The sequence below is a fragment of the Amblyomma americanum genome, chromosome 1 (assembly GCF_052857255.1).
Source record: "Amblyomma americanum isolate KBUSLIRL-KWMA chromosome 1, ASM5285725v1, whole genome shotgun sequence".
NCBI classification, from domain to species: domain Eukaryota; kingdom Metazoa; phylum Arthropoda; class Arachnida; order Ixodida; family Ixodidae; genus Amblyomma; species Amblyomma americanum.
The window spans coordinates 276,218,421-276,233,651 of NC_135497.1; the positions used below are offsets into that span (position 1 = coordinate 276,218,421).

Consider the following 15,231-nt stretch of genomic DNA (forward strand, 5'->3'; position numbering starts at 1 on the left):
TTTCTTTGCTGCAAACACGCTTATAGACAAAGGGGCTAGCATTAGGCTATTTTAATAAGTGGATTCTGAGATGTTTATGAAACGTTTGTACGTTTGTGCAGGTTTGCGCCGATCATTTCGACGCTTCATGCATCGAGACGATGACATCGTACATGGATCCAAGAACAAGAAATGTTCTTACCGTTCGATTGCCAGTACCGCGGTTGCGCCGTGGATCAGTGCCTACCGTATTTCCCAACTGCCCTTCGTACCTTTCAGCACAAGACAACAGAAAGAGAGAAGCACCTGATGCTAAGAGGAGCCGACTACAGTAAAACCTCGTTAATTCGAACTCGAGGGGGACCGGAAAATTGTTCGAATTAAGCGGAGTTTGAATTAACGAGCGGGCGCTAAAAAAAGCGGCCATCACGCCCGGCAGCACGGGCCAAAGCTAAAACAGGCATATCTGAGATCGTTATCTCTTACTACGCGCTACTACACATTTGCGGCGGGCGATTGCGCGAATTAAAATCATAGAGCCCGAATGTCGAAGGAAATAAAGTTAATTTGTTTATGCGGTTGGAGCTAACATCAAAATGCATTCGCGTAAGCAGCAAGCTTAATGATTAAATATGACACTATGCTTCAAAAACATGTTTATTAACAGCAGATTGGCAAAGCATATCAAAGAGAAAAATAATCGGTGATGCGCATTTGTTTTCGTTTTCTTTGCCGTGCCTCGACAAGCATCATCTGCAACTTGCCCAACAGCTCCAACGCAGCGTCCGAATTATCATCGGCGGAGAAGTAGCGCGCAGCCAGATCGAGTGCTGACACTGTTTCACATGCACTCGGGGGTGGCAATGGATCGTCGCCTCCGTCGGACTCGTCGTCGCTGTCAGCTGTGCTCGCCGCGCCCGAGTTGTGCGGCATCTGGTCACCGCAGGCCGCTTCAATAATCTCGGCATCGCTTAACGGCCCTGATGTCTCCACGCCGCTGTCAACGTCTACGAAGCTCTGGAAGTCAACACCCTCCGATAAAGCAGCGTAGGCAGGGTGCAGCGCGACGGAGTCATCACACTGAGCATCCAGCTCTGCCGTGCTGCAGGCTTCTGGGCCTTCAATGAAGCCGCACTTTCGGTAACAGTTCGCGACTGTGTCCGCCTTGACAGCATTCCACGATGTTGCCAGCATGTGGCAGGCTCCGAGGAGATTGACGTCGTACGATTTGCCGCTGTCCATACACACAAGAATCCGCTCTAGGAGGTGGTGCCTGTACAGTGTTTTGAGGTTTTTAATAACCCCAAGGTCCATAGGCTGCAGCACAGCCGTAGTGTTTTTCGGCAGAAATGCCAGACGGATCGCCTTCAGTCCACTGATGTCGTAACGGGCTGAACAGTTGTCGACGAACAACAGAACATTCCTGTTCTGTGCCGCGAACTTCCTGTCGAGTGTGCGCAGCCAATCCGTGAAAATTGCTCGCGTCATCCACGACTTTCTGTTGAAAGTATAATCAACGGGGAGAGTTTTTAGCCCTTTAAAGCAGCGAGGCTTCGCTGCTTTGCCTATAACTAGCAAGCGGCACCGTTCCGTGCCAGTCGCGTTTGCGCACACCAACACCGTCACTCTTTCCTTGCTTCTCTTCCCGCCTGAACACGTGTCGCCTTTGTAACTGACAGTCTTGTTCGGCAGCAACTTAAAATAAAGCGCTGTTTCATCTGCATTGAACACATCGCTGAGCGAGTAATCGGCAAAGTAGTCCTTTAGTTGACCTGAGATCCAATTTTGACACGTTTCTTCATCGACTGCGGCTGCCTCTCCACAAACGCTTTTAAACGCAAGTCCGTGACGGGCCTTGAAACGCGACAACCAGCCTTCCGACGCGCTGAAGTCACTTATGCCCATCTGGCTGGCGAAGTCCACTGCCTTTGCGGCAATTATTGGTCCACTTAGCGGAATGTTCCTGCTGCGAACGTCCTTAATCCATGCCATTACAGCATCCTCCATCTCTGGATGAGCCGATGTTCTTAGTCGTTTCCGCGAGGGCTCCATCTCCTTTTGATACGCATTGAAGATAGAGTCCTTGTTCTTGAGGTATGTGGACAGCGTGCTTTTCTTGACTGCAAACTTCTCTGCGATCGCTGTCTTTGTTAGGAGACCACGTTCGACCTCCTGTAATATCTCCACCTTCGTCTTCAAATCCTTTGCGGAGTACTTTCCTCGGTTTGCCATGATTGCCACAGTCGATGAGACGTCACCAGCGAGATACCAAACAAACGAGGAATATCACGCAACACAAACTTCGCTAGACACCGCAGCAACAAAGACTAGGCGCAAGAGGGGCCGGGTGCTGCGTGCAGGATGAAGGAAAGGAAAGAGTCTTCGCTTCCCGAGCTGCACAATAAAAGGGTACCGGAAGTCACGCGTTCTCGCAAGGGCTACTGGGAGAGTTTAGCCGACGGCGCAGCCAATAGAACGCTGGGCGCAGCGGCGTCGTCTGCTGCATGGGCAGGCGCGCTGGGACGGCGCCCAAGTAGAGGGAAGCGGGGGAACGGGGAGGGGAGGCCCGCTTGATTGAAACGTTTATTTCTATCAGAAAAAAAGCGCGGCTCCAAAAAAATGTGACGTAACCGCCTCTCCCGAGTACTTCCTTCCTCCATGGTCGCGTGCGTCTCCAATGGTCACGACCGCCTCGGCGCAGCGGAAACCTGCAACGGCTTGCGCCAGAGCCACCGTGGCCGGAGCATAGGCGGCGCCCGCGGTAGGGTGGCTACCCGCGTGACCGCGCGTCAGCCAAAAATAGACAAGCCAATGCTTCGACGCTCCGGCAGCAAAAACCTGCTACGGCATGCACCGGAGGGTTGGTTCGGGCAACGAAATTCACGTCTCACCTCGTGCGTGCTGGGTTATTTTTTTTCTCATCATTCTGCATTTTTTTTTAATTTTCAGCGCATTGTATTTACTACAAGGTGACTTCTATATGCGAGGAGCAATGCCAGCCATCGGCGCCTAGTTCGAATTAACCGACGTGGATACCGGCATATTCGAATTATCGGGAGTTTTGACCCATTGAAATACACAGGGCTTTGCCGGGACCCAGCCGTCAGTTCGAATTAAGGGGGGACACTGGTCTTAAAGCTATTTTTGTTGTTTTTTGACCAATCTTAATAAAAATGCATAGACTTATTCAAATTTTTATGCTGATTTCAAATATGCATTTATTTTAAGTGTAGGCCAATTAGTTTTCAAGATAGTTAGCAATTAATGCCCATTGTGTGAGGCCCAAATAACAAAATAATGATTTCATATAAAATTAATTTTAAGGCATGGTTAGATAGCCAGAATAGTGAATTATGAAATGTTGAGAGCAGATTTTTGATATGTCAATTATTACTCATTTTACAACCTTTTGAATTTCAGTATAAAAAATGTGTGTACCAAGTAATGGTAAATTAACGAAAATAATTATTTTTTTAAGGTAAAATGAAAAAATCTGCTCCCAACATTTCACACAGCATACATTAGGCTTTCCATTGCAACCAAAATTTCAGCTCTATGTGACTTGGTTGCTGAGATATCAAGGCCTCAAGACTGCTAGCAGTCAACCATATGCATTTTGAGAAAAGCCCCAAAAACAAGCAGGGGACAGTTTAATAAATATTTACAAGTGCAGTAATATATTTACAATAGGAAATGGCTAGTAGCCATCAGGAATGTAGTCCTTTTGATTGCCAGTAGTATCCAGGTGCCGCTTCTTGAGCACTCCTTGACTATTTTCCGCAATGGAATGCTTTCGAGCGCACTTTTGCTCTCGGCGCTCATCCTTCTCTCGCATTCTTTTTGGCCTCATAGCATTCGTATTGAGGCCCAGTTCCTGTAATATTGCTGCAGAAGTTCTTTTGCTGCCTGCGTTGAACCGCATTACTGCCTCAGCCACGGCAGCCTCAACAGTAAACAATGATGCGTGGCGCTCTTTGGGTGCCAAGGCCCATATCAAAGAGTGTAGGCTTTCATTACTGTTTTGGGTTTTACCGCTATGGCACCGCTCTAAGAGCTTCCTATCCGACAGTCGCTCATAGACAGGGAGCAATGCTTTAGCAACATGGGGTGGAATGTTGTACCGATGCTTTGGAGCAGATTCGCCTCGGGCTGCTGCCGCATTTTGCTGGCACCAAGAGTCCAGTCCCGATGGGCAGAAGCTATGGTTTGATGCCTCATCAGTAGAGGTAATGTGGTGGTAGGTGGCCATCACAGCCTTCTGCGTAGCCTCTGCATCCCCATTATGGGATTTTAAAGCCCAGGCATAATAGGAGCTTAACTTTGTTATGAGGCTGCCTGTCAGTTTGCCTTTTCCTCCAAGGTTTTCGGCACCTTTGTGTTTGGACAACAAAGTCTGCAATGCTGTTCCCATACGTTTCTGCACGTGGTTTATGCAGTCTTCTTTTTTTACTTTGATGTATCCATACACATCTGCCTCTTGCACAGCTAGAAAAGCCCGACTATCACCGTCCGAAAGCATTGTGGTATAGCGAAGGCCACACTTCTTCAACGACCTTTCAAAAAGAATAAGGGCGGCCTCAACTTCCATCTCTCCAGCCTTTTTTTCTGAGTTTTTTTGGCATAGGTGCCCAGCCCTCCAGGACTGGTATGATGGGTCACCTTTTGGGCCTCGCTCGCAGCCGGCACAGAAGTTGCACAATACAACATAGTCCAGCACAAGCCCGGTAAACAGTTCGATGACGGTTCCCACACCAATGTGGGATGTGTGGCCGCGTGTCATCCAAGTGCCGTCGTATGATACTGCAATATTGCCGGGGTTCCCAAGGTCCAATTCATTATAAAGTTCTCGAACCTACCGCGCACACTCTTGTGCAACTTCTTCGGCTGCACGAGCTGCTGCAGGTGTCAACTTTTTTTTCACATAGTCTTGCCACGTTTTATTGTGGAGACCGCGGTGCAAAACGTTCAGCGATGAAAAAATGTCATTTAGAGCTGTCTGCTGGTTGCCAGTGCTCCGCATTGCACGAGCAGCGAGCACATTCACCACAAAAGGGTTGATCTTCTGATCGCCACGTACCCGCGGCGAACTCCATGTAGACGATGCGTCTCCACAGCTCGCACATTGAAGAGAAAGTTTAACGGCAAGGCCGTATTCTCGCTCATCTTTTACGAAGCTCAAGTCATTGCCGCCACACGTTTTACACTTCACAAGTTTCAACAAACTGTTGAGCGATTCCAAACAAACGATCGTGAAGCTTGCCTCGTCGAGCAGACAGTCCGACGCGCTGCCGTCACGTAAACAACGAGACTTCCGCTCCGTTGCTGGAGTTGAGGCGAGTTCTCGCAGTTTTTGTTCAGTCTTCGTCTTATTTTGGAGCACATCTGAGGGCTCCAGCATCACTGTATCACGGCGGATGCGGGCGCTGCCGCTTACAGCTTCCCGTGCTGCGGAGCGCGTTAGGCCTACCTGCGCGGCCTCGCCGACACGATCGTTCAGCGCAGGAGTTTCATCATTGTCGGGGCGCACAGCAGGGCGTCTCTTGAGGTTATCGACCAGCGACTTCTTCCTTTTCTTGCCGAATTTATGCCTTGAGTGCACCTTGCGCGCTGAACCAGGCATCGCTGCGCGTTTCTTGCACTGCACGGTCCGGCACAAAGAGTCGCGTCTCCCCGCGGCTCGGGCGCGTCAAGCAGACGTTGCCAGCCCGCTCCACCAATCGGATGACGACCTGCTGTCACGTGATCCGCGGCAGCCAATAGGATTTTGAATACTACCTTTTCTTTTTTGCTATTTTCTCACCAACCAATGGGCGAACGGAAGTCGTAGTGGCGGGAAATTGAAGGCGAAAGGCGGCTTTTTCAAATGAGACCAAGATGGCTGCGGTGCCGCGCATGAAACGGGAGCTACGCTTTGCGAAATACTGCTGTTTCGGCGCCGATTTCAGCTCAAATTCGGGCGACATGGATTATATAAATTGGTATTGTGAGTAAAATACTGACCTTAGAGGCGAGAAATTTAACAGAAAGGTAGATAAATGGCTGCTGATTTCGAAAATAACATTTTCTAAAAACTGATTTTTTCGAGATTTTTCGGCCCGAAAGACCCGTGTCCCCCCTTAACCGGAAGTTCGAATTAAGCGATTTCGAATTAACGAGGTTTTACTGTAGAAGCTTCCCAACTCGCCCGTGCGGTCAAAGGATCACTGGCGTCATATGAAGCGGAGCAGGAGAGAGACCAATTTTCGTCACTCTAAGAACTAAAGGCGCGCCTGCAAGTGGCCTCAGTGTCAGTGCAGTGGACTGCGATTCATAAAGAAAAGTGTACGATGTTTCCGAACATCACCAAGGATAGCGAACCTTGGTTGAAGGCGTCATTGACAGTGTTCGAAAACCTCCAAGTCTCAGCCTGCTACCAAGGATCTGCGATCAAGAATCTTGATGGCCCTGTCGTACCAGGCTCGGTTTGCAAAGCAAGCTCCTTGTTGGAAATTTTGAACAACCTGTGCATGCTGTCTGACGAGTCTGGCGATCGTTGTAGTTCTCGCCACCTGTCGCTTGCAGTAAATTCCCTTCTATACAAATTGGAAGCAAGCATTAATGAAAACAAGAAAGGGGCTGTGAAATTTTTAAAGGAACAGCTAACACTGCTCTCTGCAGAGCGTATTCAGTACAGCACATAGGTAATGGTGTTTGCATGCATTCTCCACACAATATCGCCGCATGCCTACAAGTATTTGAGAAAAATTACACTAGCTTTGCCCCATCCGAGCACTATTAGGAAAGTGCGCTCATCTGTACAAATAGTAAAAAAAACTTACCGTATTTACTCGAATCTAACGCGCACCTTTTTTCCGATATATCGGGTCCAAAAATTGGGTGCGCGTTAGAATCGAGTACGACACTAAATCTCCGATATCATATCGCCATCGGCATTTCAAAATGGCCGCCTCGTACGCACTTCGAGCCTAGCTGTCTATGCCTAGCCAGCATAGCTGCAGTAGCGTCCTCCTCGTGCTTAGTCTACCCGTTTTCTGCGTTTGATCTACCAGCATGGACGTGCCGACAGCGAAGATACGTCGAGTTCATCATGATGCCGCATTTAAAAGGAAAGTCATCATGCGTGCAGAGACTGACGGAAATCGGGCCGCATCACGCGCACTCGGAGTTCCAGAAACGTGCGTGCGGGACTGGCGCAAGCAGAAGGAAAAGATTTTCGCCAGCAAGGCTACACGAAAGGGTTTCAGTGGACCGAAGCAGGGCCGGTTCGCCGAAATAGAAGAGCGGCTCGCAGAATACGTGCAAGAGCAGCGAGTGGCGCAGCGGCCAGTGACGACTGATCTGCTCAAGGTCCGGGCGATGCAGTTAGCCCTACAAACGGGGCTCACGCGGAGCGACTTCAAAGCGAGCAGGTGCTGGCTGTCAAATTTTATGAAGAGAAAAGGGTTTTCTCTTCGAAGGCGGACGGGGATATGCCAGAAGTTGCCCGAGGAGTTTGAAGAAAAGCTGCACAGTTTTCAGCGGTACGTTTTGAATTTGCGCCGCAGGAACGGCTACCATCTCGGCCAGATTGGAAATGCCGATCAGACACCGCTCTACTTCGACATGCCTGCCACCACAACTGTTGAAAAGAAGGGGGCGAAGCAAGTGCGCGTGTTGTCTTCCGGCCACGAAAAAGCACGCGTCACCGCAATGCTTTGTTGCATCGCGGATGGACACAAGCTGCCCCCGTATCTTATATTCAGATGCAAGACGCTCCCGAAAGATATCGTTTTTCCGAGTGGCGTGATTGTGCGCGCAAATGAAAACGGTTGGATGACGACGGACTTGGTCGCCAACTGGATCGATCATGTCTGGCGCAAGAGACCCGGCGGCAGTTTGGGCCTGCGTGCGATGCTTGTGCTTGACGCGTTCAGGTGCCATCTCGACGAACGCATCAAGGACCAGCTCGCTGCATGCAACACCGACCTTGTCGTGATACCCGGCGGCATGACATCCCAGCTCCAGCCGCTCGATGTTTGTTTAAACAAGCCAGTTAAAGACAGGATTCGGGCGCTCTACACCGAATGGCTTGTGAATGGCAGCCATGAATTCACTCCCAGCAACAGAATTAAGCGTCCCTCGCTGCAAGACTTCATTGGATGGGCGATAGATGCGTGGTGCACGATACCGTCTGCCATGGTCAGCAAGGCCTTTAAAAAATGTGGTATATCGAATGCCATGGACGGCACCGAGGATGAAACACTTTGGTCCGTCGACAGTGATAAGGAGTTGTCTGACAGCCACGACGAGTGAAAACAATCTTGGCAAGATTGGCCATTTCCTTTTGTGTGTGTGTGTGTGTTTTATTATCGCAACTTTAGCGCATCGAGATTAAACCTTTGTTTTTCCAAACGAGACAAAGTTGTATTAATGTATGAAAGCGTGAGGTGCGTGGTACTTTTTTTTTTTTTGCGAAGGAAAACGGGTACGCATCACAATCAAGGGCGCGTTAGATTCGAGTAAATACGGTAGTTTTCTTCGATGGCTGTTTCGAAAACAGCCAACTGTGATAAAAAACTGCGTGCTGCCGCAATGGTTTATGTGGACAGGAAGCTTCAGCGCCGCAACATGGTCCATTTCTGCATCAGCATTCATAATGCTCATACAGTGCCTCCAAGGTTGGGCGACACAGCAGGATTCAGCCAGGTTTAGCTAACCTTGCCTCAAGGTCCAATCTCCGAGACCATGAGTCATAACTCGCACCCATATCATCTACTGAGATATGGTGTTCATTCCCTGTCGTCACCAGTAGTGTGAGTTTATTAATGTTTATGAACATCACATGGCCATCATAGAGTCAAAGGGGCACCAAGTACAAATTGGAGTTGGCCCTTAAGAATAGATTATCATGTTCTAATAATAAAAAAGGCTACTTTCACTGAAAAAAGAGCTTTTTTAAGTTAAAAGGCTTAGTTACAGATTTCAGTGCCATTGGTCATTTTCTTGGGAAAGTTGTGGTACCATCAAGACTGTTATTGCCGCAGATCCGCCATTAAGAAGTGAACAGCAGACACTGCCATTGATTTAAGAAGCCCACCAGATTGAATAAAGTGGCAGGAAAAAAATTGTTTCATTTTGAAATTAATTTTAGTGCAATAAATGCAACTTCTGCCACTGAACAAACACAAGTGTAGCCAAAAGTGCTACACAGCCGATTTTTATTAAGAACAAAAATTGTCCACAAGTGTCACTTTAATATTCTGTGTTACATCCCCCTACTGGAGACCAGAGTTGTCTTTTGCAAGCTTTAGCTAAAACTTCGTAGGCAATACGCCACCGCTAGTGCTTCACGGTTTACATTTGCATGCTGCAAGTCAAATCAGTAAAATATTCACTAAATATAATTCATATTTAATTCATATTTGATGAATTTAATTTCCTATTCTATTCATATTTGATTTGGCAGCAAAGCTATGCTATTTGTTTTTGATTTGGTACTGGAAAAAGAATTATCTACATGCCCCTCATTGAGTCTGACCATGTATCATATTTTTTGTTTCCAGATGTGCATTTCTTAGTTCTAGTTTAAGAAATTTCACAGCCATCTTTTGAACCTTTGAACTTGCACATGTATTGTGTGTTGTTCTTCTGGATCAGGATGAAACAAGGAGCTCGTATAAACCAGAATGCACACTCCACATGTCTACCTGGGCCATGTTATCAGCTGGCATGATTCACGTTCTAACTTCAGAGTTCATGTCTAATACTCATTAAGTATTACTGTTTCATCATGGCTATTGTTCCAAAACAAATCAAATGATATTGTTCTTAGATGTGGCACCAGTGTTTGCTTACTTGACTTAGTATACTGCAGTTGACCCAATAAGGTCTTCAATTACTGCGCCGCCACGGTGGCTCAGTGGTTATGGCACTCGGCTGCTGACCCGAAATGCGCAGGTTTGATCCCGGCCGCGGCGGTCGAATTGCAATGGAGGCGAAATTCTAGAGGCCTGTGTACTGTGTGGTGTCACTGCACGCAGCGGTGGTCCAAGCAGTTAAGGTATTAAAGTGCTAGAGAAATTTTCACACCCAGAGGCAGTTCTGCAGCTGCAAAAGAAGTTTTCTGCCTCTGCTGGTAGTAAAAGCTTCACAAAATGCAGATCACAGTAGCTGCTTTGAGTAATGAGGAATTAGTCAAGGAAACAGTTGAATATTCTGCAGTAGCCTGAATAAAGTCCGCTGGAACAACTCGGGCATCTTAAATTCTGTTTTTGTTAAACGAATTGCAGAAAACTCAAGTTAACATTAGAACCCATGGCCGACGTCAAAAAATTTTTGGCAAGAAAACAAGCTAGACAAATTTTTGACATTCAGCTGCAAATCCATCTTTTAAGGGGAGACGCGGGCCGAAAAATGGCGATTTTCAGTAAAAAAATCACGTGTTTTTGACTGCTTTAGTAAACTTGAACATTCCTCTTTCATATATGCAAAAATCAGAGCCATAAGTCATCTGGAAATTATCGAAAAGCCCTGTTAATGTACTCGCGGTGGCTAGAAAAGGTGCGGATCTGACCCATTTTCAAGCGCGTGAGGCGTCAATTCGGGGAATCGTACTGCCCTGGGCTTGCGTTAGCAGCTAGGCCTATGCTTTTTCTCCCGGAGGCGGGCTTTGCCGCTGCGCAAAATGCCAAGAAATAATAAAAACAGCATTTTCAACCGACAAAACCGAGAGATTCCACATCATGTGGTTCGATCGTGGCCACGCCATTGGCTCCTAGCTCACAAAGCGGCACTACGGCGTCTGATCTTCTACGACGCGCACCTCTCCCTACGTGCTCCGCAAGCTATTCCAAATATTTCTGCTTATCGTTAGTATGGATGCCGAGAAGAAAAGTGTCAAGTTTCGGACGAAGCATAAATTCAAGGGAACCCACAGGAAAGTGAAGCGGCGCGCGACGGAGATGCCCGCGGCAGCTAAGCCTAACCTCAGCCGAGGCGACGCTTCTGACGCTTCGGAGCCGGCTGCATGTTCGAACTTCATCGAAAGCGTTCACAATTTTGTTAGCGCGTCGGAAAAGAAGATAGGGTTCTTCGAAAATGAAGGTAGGGGTGGTGAAGAGCCAGCGAGTACTTTTATCTGCGAGATCGGTGCCGTGAATGACCTTGTGAGCGGCGCAGCGCGCCCGGAGTGCGGACGATGCGAGCTTACGATCAACGAGCTGGCTGGGAAGCGGAAAGGACTCGCGTCGTTTCTGGAGTTGCGTTGCAGCAATGAAGCATGTCCCGCATCCGTTGTTTCGTCGACGTATTCATCGCGGCACGCAACTCCGGCGGGCGACTGCAACGGTGAAGCGCGTCCATCTGCCAGCGCTAGGGAGAGCTTCGCCATGAACATCAAAGCCGTGGTTGCGGCGCGCTCTGTTGGAGTAGGACACAACCAACTGGTCCGATTTTGTGCAATCCTTAGATTACCAAAACCGATGCATCAGAAATCGTTCAACGCCATCACGAAGAAGGTACACCTCGCGGCTATGAAGGCAGTGGCCGAGAACTTGGAGTTGGCTCGCAAAGTGACAGCCCAGGAAGTTGGATCTACCAATATAGCTGTCATGTTTGATGGCACATGGCAAAAGAGAGGAGATAAGAGCCATAATGGTGTAGGCACAGCCATTTCTGTAGAAACAGGGCTTTGCCAATTTTGAAGTTTTATCTAATTACTGTCAGAGCTGCAGTACCCACAAGGAATTTGAAGATAAAGGGGAGGAGGAAATATGGCAAGCCTTCCACATGCCAGTGTGTGAAAAAAATGTTGATTGCTCAGCACATGCCATGGAAACAAATGCTGCTCTGAGGATATGGAATAGAACAGAGTCCTACAGCACTCCCCTGAAATTCACAACCTTCCTAAGTGACGGAGACAGCAAGGCCTTTACAGCTGTGTCAGCGCCTAGTGTGCACAACGGTGTGTGTATCACAAAAGAGGACTGTACTAACCACGTTTCCAAGCGGCTTGGGACTGCACTGCGAAAGCTCAAGATGCCAAGAGGCCAGAAGCTCACAGATGCAGTCATCCAGAAGCTGCAGACCTACTTTCAAGTAGCCATCACTGCCAACAGAGGAAGTGTGCATGGCATGTATCGTGCAATTTGGGCATCCTTCTTCCACTCATGCTCGACGGATGCAGCCAAGAGCCACAAATTTTGCCCAGATGGAGAGGACTCATGGTGCACGTTCAAGAGGGCAGAAGCATTGGGTCAGGCAGCCCCAGCACACCCCCATTCTCACCAACAGCCAGGGCAAGGCAATGCTGCCCACATACAAGAGGCTTACAGACGAACAACTGCTCTCTCGCTGTGTGAAGGGGAAAACACAAAATGCAGCCGAATCACTCAACAGTAAGATTTGGCTGTTGTGCCCCAAGACAAGGTTCGCCTCGCGCACAGTTGTGGAGATGGCAACATCACTTGCTGTCTTATGGTTTAACCAAGGACACAAGGCCTTTGAGAATGTGCTGGAGGAACTGGGTGTTCTTCCTTCAAGAGAACTTCTCACTCTGGGCAAGAATTGTGACAAGTGCAGAATTTCAAGCATGTCCACAAAGCAGACAGCTGAGGCAAGGGCTCGTCGCTGCCGTCTAGCCAAGAAGGCTTGTCTTCAGGATGCTGCTAAGAAAAGCTCTGAGGGACCAACATATGGTGCAGGCCTATTCTAAAGTTGTATGCTCTAGGAGAATGCTCTGGCCTGCATTGTCTCCAATTTTCATGCAAATATACTTAGTAGAACAGTAGTAACCGACATTTGCAACTTTCAATTGCGTTTTTCTCAACTTCTTATTTTGGACCAAAAATGGCTGTTGGATGCAACCTTTTATGTTCTTGTTGTACTCTGATCAAGACCAAATTTGGCATGCATAATCTTTTAGGTAGGTAGAATGCAAGTATCCAGGTTTCAGTACAATTGGTAATGTTTATAAGTATGAAAGGCCCCAAAATAATTATGCGCTGCCTTCTGAAAAGCAAGCATGAGCTTAAATTCCGGTAAAATGGTGCATGACACAGGTCCTTGCTTATTTCCACTTAGTGGAGTATAAGGAACAAGAAAAACTATTTTACACTGCTTTCTCGTGCTCACTGGCGTGTTCAGCAGGTGTCCTAGCAAGCACAGTTTTTCACTTGTGCATGGTACTAGGAACATGACAGCATCAAGCTATCTTGGAAATAAAAACAGATTTCGAAAGAGGAGATCAATCTCTATAACTGGTGCAATTTTCATTTATCTGGCATTAATATTAGAGAAAAAATGTTTCCGAGGAGTGCCTCCCCTTAACCATCAAGTTTATATTGTGTTCTGTACCACTGCTGCTGTTTGTTTATTTTCACTAGTTCCAAGATTAATAGGCTCTAAAAACCACCATTCATACACCATGATAATAGCTCTAAAACAGACAACCTATGATCGTGCTGCGACACTGGTATCGCGGAGCCTCAACCAAAAGACAGGAACATAAGCTGCCAACTAAAACAGCTACCAACAAAGAAAGAAACAAATTCTTCCAAAAAGGTTACTCATTTATGCAAACACAGGCTCTGACTTTTGTGCAATGTAGCAGTTTTCACTGATTTATGTCTCTGGCCACAATCCAACACTGATGAACACATATGATCAAAATATGATAACTGCTGAAGTTGAACCACCACTGCATGCAAGCAAAACTAGAATAGGTGGTACAGCAGCATGTCTAAAAGCCATGGTGGCATCATTAAGCTTAAATATTTAGCTATGCTAATTTAAAGGCATCATATGAAACAGTGCTGTGAAGATAATGTTCAGACACAAGAACTGCTGCACCAACTTGTGTCACCTGATGCTTTGTCGGAACATGATTGAATGAGTTATTTTAAACAGTAAAATTGAGTCTGTAAACAAAGAGCTACAGGTCTTTGGTGGCACCCAAACAGTGGCATTTTCCCTCAGCCAACTATTAGAACCTTCACTCTTTGCTGCTGATATACATTCAAAAGAACACAGTACGGACACACTTCTGCCAAGAATTTGTCAAATGCCTTGAGCTTTCACCCAACCAGGAAAGCGAGAACCACATGGCTACTTCCTGTGCACGCAAGCAAGCGCCCCTTGTGAGCAAGACATTCTGACCAGCAACACTGGTTGTCCTCACTGCTTGGACTTGGAGTGGCGGCTCCCCCGCAGGGCTGACTTGAGGCTGCCCTTAAGGCTGGCCCGGATGGGGGCAGACGAAGTGGTCGGGGCAGCATCGGGGGGCCGGAAGGAGGTACGCTGGTCCTCAATGTGGCCTGCCTCTACGCGCAGGATGAGCGAGAAGTCCTCGTCGGGCACCGTGGGGGTCGATCGCAACTTGGCACCACAGGGGCACTTGGGGCACGCTGCAGAGTGGGCATGCTGCTGCGCTGGTCCTCCAGCCGGCTGCCCTGTAAGCAACAACGCCATCAGCAAGCACCAGGGACATGCACTCTTGTGTGAGTCGCATATTATGCCATTTCTTAGCAAATTAAACTGCTTAGGAAGGCATTCACGCAAAAGACCTCCTACAACATCTTTGCACGAATGATAGGATGACGTATGTTCACGCACAAATGATATGTGACCTAACTGGAGCACTAGTGCTTATCTGCTTACGCACCCGCCATGCCCAGTCAACTGTGCCATGGCATATGCTGCCAGTCATGCTGCACTTTGGATCCAATCCGCACGTAAAAAATGGATATGCCAAAATAGCACAGCTCATAATGGGCCGCAACCTTTCTTTTTGTGGGGACATTACCACATGCTGACCTTTGCCGCATGTTCGCAAATGACCTGACATGAGAAGAGCCAGTTCACTGATGTGGCAAGTGCATGACTATGATGTGATGAGTGCAACACAGTGAGTGAAGTTCAGAACTGCCATATATACTTGGCAGTTCCAAGCTGAAAACACATTCTAAAACTGTTACTCAGAGTTTTTAGGTATTCAAAAACTCAAATACTTTGAACAGTGAAGTTGTGGTGCAAACCGAATTGAATAGAAACACTATTCAGCAATTTTTCCACACCACTGCGCACAAGCCCTAGCCTCCAATGCACTACAGTTTTCATCAGACCCCGCGCGACTCGTGCAAGCGTGCCGGTGATCTGAATTACATCACGTTTACAGGCGTTGCAAGAAGTTGGCCAAGAGAAAAAACACAGCGAAAAAAGACCCAGGAACAGAAGACACACACAGACTGTCACCGGAAAGAAGTTGGTGGCCAGGCT

The 15,231-nt window shown here is 47.7% G+C and overlaps 1 protein-coding gene across 5 annotated transcripts in view; it reads right to left on the minus strand.

The window, feature by feature from the left end:
- Nucleotides 1-8,305: 8,305 nt before the first annotated feature.
- The window catches only part of LOC144115140 (uncharacterized), a 32,686-nt gene continuing 25,760 nt past the window's right edge, over nucleotides 8,306-15,231 (minus strand). Inside the window, exon 3 of one of the 5 annotated variants that reach the window (XM_077649316.1) lies at nucleotides 8,306-14,405. In XM_077649316.1, coding sequence (XP_077505442.1) covers nucleotides 14,277-14,405 — 129 coding nt within the window. In that variant the 3' untranslated portion in view covers nucleotides 8,306-14,276. The remainder of the gene's footprint in view (nucleotides 14,406-15,231) is intronic. The other 4 variants (XR_013311266.1, XR_013311267.1, XR_013311264.1 and 1 more) reach the window with 4 other exon arrangements.